Raw genomic sequence first — 5,415 nt, forward strand, 5'->3', positions numbered from 1 at the left:
TCCTCCTCCTCCTCCTCCCTCCCTCCCTCCCTCCCTCCCTCTCTCTCTCACTTTCTTTCTTTTTTTTTCTTAGCAGTAAGCTTCAAAGAAACAAAGAAAAGTGCCAGGATGTGGTCTCTGGATGAGTCAGAACCTATGAGAGCAAGGACACCCAGTTGTTAACTGCCTCACTGCAGTCTCTATCCTTTCAATGAATTATGGTTATCGGCAAAAAGTGAATAACAATCTCTGCTTTCTTTCTGTGGTAATAATTAATCAATTCTAAAATGTCAACAGAAAATTCCAACTCCTAACCACATGCACAATGCCCTGTATGATTTGCTCCCGCCTGTCTCTTCAGCTGCATCTTAGGCCACTCTACACCCCTCTAGGGCTGCTCTCGCCACGCTGGTCCAGGCCTGCTTCTTAGCACTTGAATTGTGACTAGTCTGAGTGAAATATGCTACAAGCATAACATATACACCAGACTTTTAAGTCAGTAGGAAAAAAAGAATGCAAAATATATCATTAATAATTTTACACTGATTACATGTTGAAGTGATAATATTTAGCATGTGTTGAGTGTCTGTTTTGTTTCTTTCACTCTTTTTGAAAGGACATTGCAAAAAATTTAAATTATTTTCGTGGTTCGCACTGTATTTCTATCGGACTGCCCTGCTCCATCACGGTACCCTATTTTGTTTCATTCTTGGCACTTAACACTATTTGGACTCAGCGCCCACGTGTTAATTGTTGAGTGTCTTTCTCGCCCAACCACACTGTCAGACAGTATCCTTGTCGGTTTCATTCACATCTGATTCCCAGGCATTTAGGACGGGGCATGTAAGTAAGTACTCAATAAACATTTCTGAATGAATGACCTTACTCTTCCTCAGCGGGAGACTGTGAGCTCCATCTGTCCTCCCCAGAACACGGTCTCAAGTCCTTTAGGCTGCTCGAGCAGCTCAGTCTTGACATTGAGAGGAAGGGTGGATGGAGATCCACGCAGGATGAAACCTCCTTTTGCCGCCGAAAGAACTGGGCACACAAAGGAAAGGAAGCAAAGGGGGCAAAACCTCCCCCGGTCCTCTTCCGCCTTGGCCCCACGGCCAATCACGGGGCACGTCGCCCTCCCGCCACACGGCGGCGCCTCCCCAGCGCGGTGGCCGATGGTACAGCCCGTTCTCCCCGCGCCCTGCGGACAGTGGGTCCTCCCAGGAGTAGAAAAGCATTGTGGGAGGGCCGCGCGGCCTTTCTTACCTCCGCGCTCCGGTCGAGGTGTGCGATTTCTGGGGTTCCGGGATGGCGGGTGGCTCCCGTCGGCCGAGGCGCAGGCCGCGGTTGCGCGGCCGCCCTGAGCCTGGTGACGTGCCCGCGGCGGCCCGGCGGGGTCCGAGGGCCCGGGCCCTGAACGCGTGGAGGGCAGCGGCCTGGCCTGACCTCCGCCACGTTGGCCGTGGTACCCCGGGAGGCCCCGCCGCGACCCCCAGCCTGCGTTCCCACGCCAGGAATTGGGGAGATTGGTTTGAGTGCATCTAAGTTTATTGGTCATCGACTGTGTGCCAGGCAGCTTTTAATAGAAGCAAAGATTTCTCTCGTGTGAACGGGAAAGGCCTGACCGCAGGACTGCATGTATGCCTACCCTGTCACAGCGGGAAATAATGGGCCACTGAAGGTTTAGGCCCTTGACGGCTGTTAAAGATGCAGAACTTGGCAGGTGAGCTTTCATGTTGGTGCAAAAAAGAGCCGTTGCGTTGAAGTTTTAAGATGTTAACCGTTTAAAACACTTATCAGTTTTAATGACCTTGTCGCATTTTCAACTGTAAATCTAGAGCTGGGATTAGTTAATTCCCCTTCCAGCTCTAATCAACAGAACCGTTCATCTCAGCCAGTTGATTTAAGTTTTGTGCCATAGACACAGCGGTTCTTAACACAATTTCCAAGTAGCCTTTGTGTTGCCCGTTCACTTTTGGAAACTAGTGAATGTGGTGTCAAAAAAGGCATAAACTAAACACTTTGCAGCCCTTTCCTGCCTTTGAAATTGTTATCTTGGGTGTAGGAGCTGCATAAGTAACAATTTGTGCTTCTCCATTAATTTGCACATGTGATAACTGCCAATGTGTATAGTGGCTCTTAACCGGTCTTAACTAATTTTCGTTTAGGTGAAAGATGGATGCTTGAAGCAGATGGATGCTGTTAGCTGAACACCTGGGAGCACAAAGGTGACCTAAGGTAGGGTGATGTTCGTTGAAGTTCTGTCTAAACGCAGTTATTTCTAATGGGAATTTTATCACCTTTCTAGATTGGGATGCCTTACCTTGTGGGTATTAGTTTAAAATCGGTATTAATGGCTCAGTACTGCTATATCTGTGGTTAACATGGTTAAGTCTATAGCAAATGGGATAGCATGTTCCCAGCATATTTTCGAAATCTTAGGATGGTTCTGTGTGTAGCAGCTAATTTAAAAACCACTTGTCATGCCTCAGGAGGCACGTTTTATGTTGACATTTAAATAAGTCCAGAAATGCAGAAAGTAATGCAATGCAGAATGTGTGGAGTTTATTACCAAGTTCTTAAGGTATGATGCATGTGAGTACTTGCTTGTCAGATTGTTCTTTTCTTTTAGGATGTCCTTGGTGAAGAATTTGAAAACTTGATCGATCTTCACAGGAGTTGCTTGGATCATTTAAAATCTTCAGGAGTCTGAGGACTACTAAAACTGCTTTTGGACAGTCCATAAAGATACATTGAAAACAGCGTGTCTATGAATAAATACTTAAGTGTGCTTCATGGAGATTTGTGTTATTAAGTGCCTGTGAGAAGATAGCATGCTTTCACTGAAAGATCAAAGGGAGGTTTTTGCCCTTCTCACCCAGCAATTTCAAACTTGTTAAATCTTAGCAGTTAAGATTAATATTCAGTGCTATCAGTCACTGATAGGCTTATGAAACACAGGCTTATGTGAAGCCCAAGGAGAAATAATGTGCTTTCTTCCACTGCCTCGTGATCAACTGAATTAGACGAGTTGGTTTCTAGGTCACGGGTGTGCTTTCACACTGTCACTGCATTTTTTTCTTATGTGACTACATTGTAAACTTGAAGTCAGCATACCTCCTGCCTTCGCTTTGCAAAGACAATATGTTCAGGCATTGAAAAAATTTATTGAAAGCACTGTACTAGGAGCTGGGGACACACAGGATGAGCAAAATATTGAATAGTTCCTCCCTTTGGAATCTTACAGGTGAATGGAGGAAATACCACAAATGTAAAACTTTGTGAGACAAATCCTATGCAAAGTAGGGTCTGACCAAGTCAGAAAGCAGAGTGGAGACTAAGGGTGGGTATGGTTTTTGTGAGCAAAATTGGGGGAGTGGCATGTGCAGAGGCCTTGAGCTAGAAAAATGATATGACCCTAAGTCCAGAATTGTAACAGTTGTAACTGCTTTCCCTCTTTGGTGCCCTGATTTAGATAAGAAGGCTTAATGAGGCATGTTATGGCCATTATGGGAACTGGGAGTCTTAGAAGTTAAGGCTGAACAGGTAAGATGCCAGACCACGTAAGGCTGTATTCAAAGCAAAGGGAGATCTGTGATCACATTTGCAAGAAAATGAATACAAGTGGGCCCACTGGAGGCTAGTATAGTTGTCTGGGCAAGAGATGACCATCTTGGATCAATGTGGTAAAATTAGTAAAGGAATAATTAAGCTCTAGAGGGCAAAGCTGACAGGACTTGGTAATAGGGGAAGTGTCCATAATGATGCTAGGTATGTAGACTTGCACATTCATAAGCATAAGGCCCTAAATCCAGCTGGGGGGGCAGCATTTTAAACTAATTGGTCACTTGGCAGGACACTAGTCTGTAGTCCAAGCTAAGTACACCTGAGGGGCATGGGCATGAAAACCTGTGGTAGAGGAAGAGGGTCTGAGGTTTGAGGAACTAGTAATTAGTGAGGTAGGGTAGAATGAACTGCAATGGAGGATGAGGATGATAGAAATTAAATGGGAAGCACGACATTAAAGCAGCAAGAAGTGTGCAAGGCAGCCTAAAAGTTAGCCTTGGGCCTTGTGATTTGGTGACATGCAGGTAACTAGTGGAGTCTGCTTTAGTGGAGCCCTGGGGGAGGATCCGTATTGAGAGATGAATTGAGGACACTGGTTATAGTGTCTGGTTAATCTTTTTTGAGAAACTTGGAATGGGAGAAATGGTAGCTGGGGAGGGATCTGTGCTTGCAAATCAGAGAGGAAAGGTCTGAAATAGTCCTTGGGGGGAGAGATAGCCAAGCAGGCTGGAGGGACCGTTTGAAGTTGAGCGTGGTAGGAATTTATAAGCTGAGGTCAACTGAAATCCACACATTGCCTTTTTCCTGAAAACAAAAGACAAGGACACTAGAAATTAAAGCAACACTTTCAAACAAAGCTTTTTTTACATTTGTAAATAACCAGTGGAACTTAATGCCACAATATACAGTATTACAAAGAACATTTATATTAATATCTGCAGTCTGGAAGTGAGGTGACAGTCCTCAGTGCATCTGCACAGGCTGAGGTCCAGCTAGAGCTGGGCAGAACCTTTTCACCCCACTTGGTGTCGTGCACAGCCAGCCAGCTGCGGTCCAGGATTCCAGAACTGACCAGAAGCGTCTGGTTCTGGTTGTAGAGACCAGATCCTCAGCTTCCACCACGGAAAATAACGGCATCGAGTGAATGAGTTTTTACAAGACAGCTATCCTTCCAGTTACAAATTAAAAGTCCCTTCACAAATATGCTGTAGTTAAACCTTTAAAAGAAGCAACAGACTTAATTTTCTTCTGAAGAAACACTTGAAGGTCCAAGATACTTTAATAATTCACAGTTTCAAAGTAGGTGGCACACACACACCCTTCCCACCCCCCACCCGGCCCAAGCCCTTCACTGGGATCAAGTCTCTATCTTGAGGCGTGAAGCTTGGATAGTTTTTATGGTTTTCGCTGTATGTTTTCCAGCCAGATTGCTTGTAGATGTCTGAGATTTTTCTTCAATCAGGCTTTCTTTAGACCCATTTCTTCTCTAGAAGAAAATATTTGAAAAATAAGATGCAGAGAACATACAGCCAAGTCAGTTTTATTCATCAGAAATTAAGACTGTCTAACACTTAAGACATCAAGTTGCAAAATTATTTAAGAAAGGTGCATATCAAAAGCTATTCAAAAATCCCTCTAAATATTTAACCTATGATAAACAACATGAAGATGGTTTAAATTTTAAATATAAAATTCATTCCAACAGTTACATATATAGAAATTATATTCATGAAGATTAGGCATAACTACCCATCCCCCCAGTTGTCATTTTCTTTGTAGTCTTGAGCCTCCCACTTTCCAAGGAGGGGCAGAAAGAGGGCTGTGAGTAATTTATAATCTCCTGTCGCCTTACAGCCATTCTTAGACCACCCCCCC

The 5,415-nt window shown here is 44.4% G+C and overlaps 1 protein-coding gene and 1 long non-coding RNA gene across 4 annotated transcripts in view; one reads left to right on the forward strand and one right to left on the reverse strand.

The window, feature by feature from the left end:
- The first annotated feature begins 1,212 nt into the window (after positions 1 to 1,212).
- LOC109391533 (uncharacterized) lies at positions 1,213 to 2,769 on the forward strand. The gene is made up of 3 exons (XR_002125858.1): positions 1,213 to 1,696; positions 2,142 to 2,211; positions 2,606 to 2,769. It is a non-coding gene; the product is annotated as an uncharacterized LOC109391533 (long non-coding RNA).
- Positions 2,770 to 2,865: 96 nt separating this feature from the next.
- Positions 2,866 to 5,415, reverse strand: part of EPB41L4A (erythrocyte membrane protein band 4.1 like 4A) — a 258,505-nt gene continuing 255,955 nt past the window's right edge. For all 3 annotated transcript variants that reach the window (XM_019659141.1, XM_019659144.1, XM_019659142.1), the window contains one exon: positions 2,866 to 5,026. In XM_019659141.1, the coding sequence (XP_019514686.1) occupies positions 4,898 to 5,026 (129 nt within the window). In that variant the 3' untranslated portion in view covers positions 2,866 to 4,897. The remainder of the gene's footprint in view (positions 5,027 to 5,415) is intronic.

Source organism: Hipposideros armiger, unplaced genomic scaffold (genome assembly GCF_001890085.2).
Source record: "Hipposideros armiger isolate ML-2016 unplaced genomic scaffold, ASM189008v1 scaffold_296, whole genome shotgun sequence".
NCBI classification, from domain to species: domain Eukaryota; kingdom Metazoa; phylum Chordata; class Mammalia; order Chiroptera; family Hipposideridae; genus Hipposideros; species Hipposideros armiger.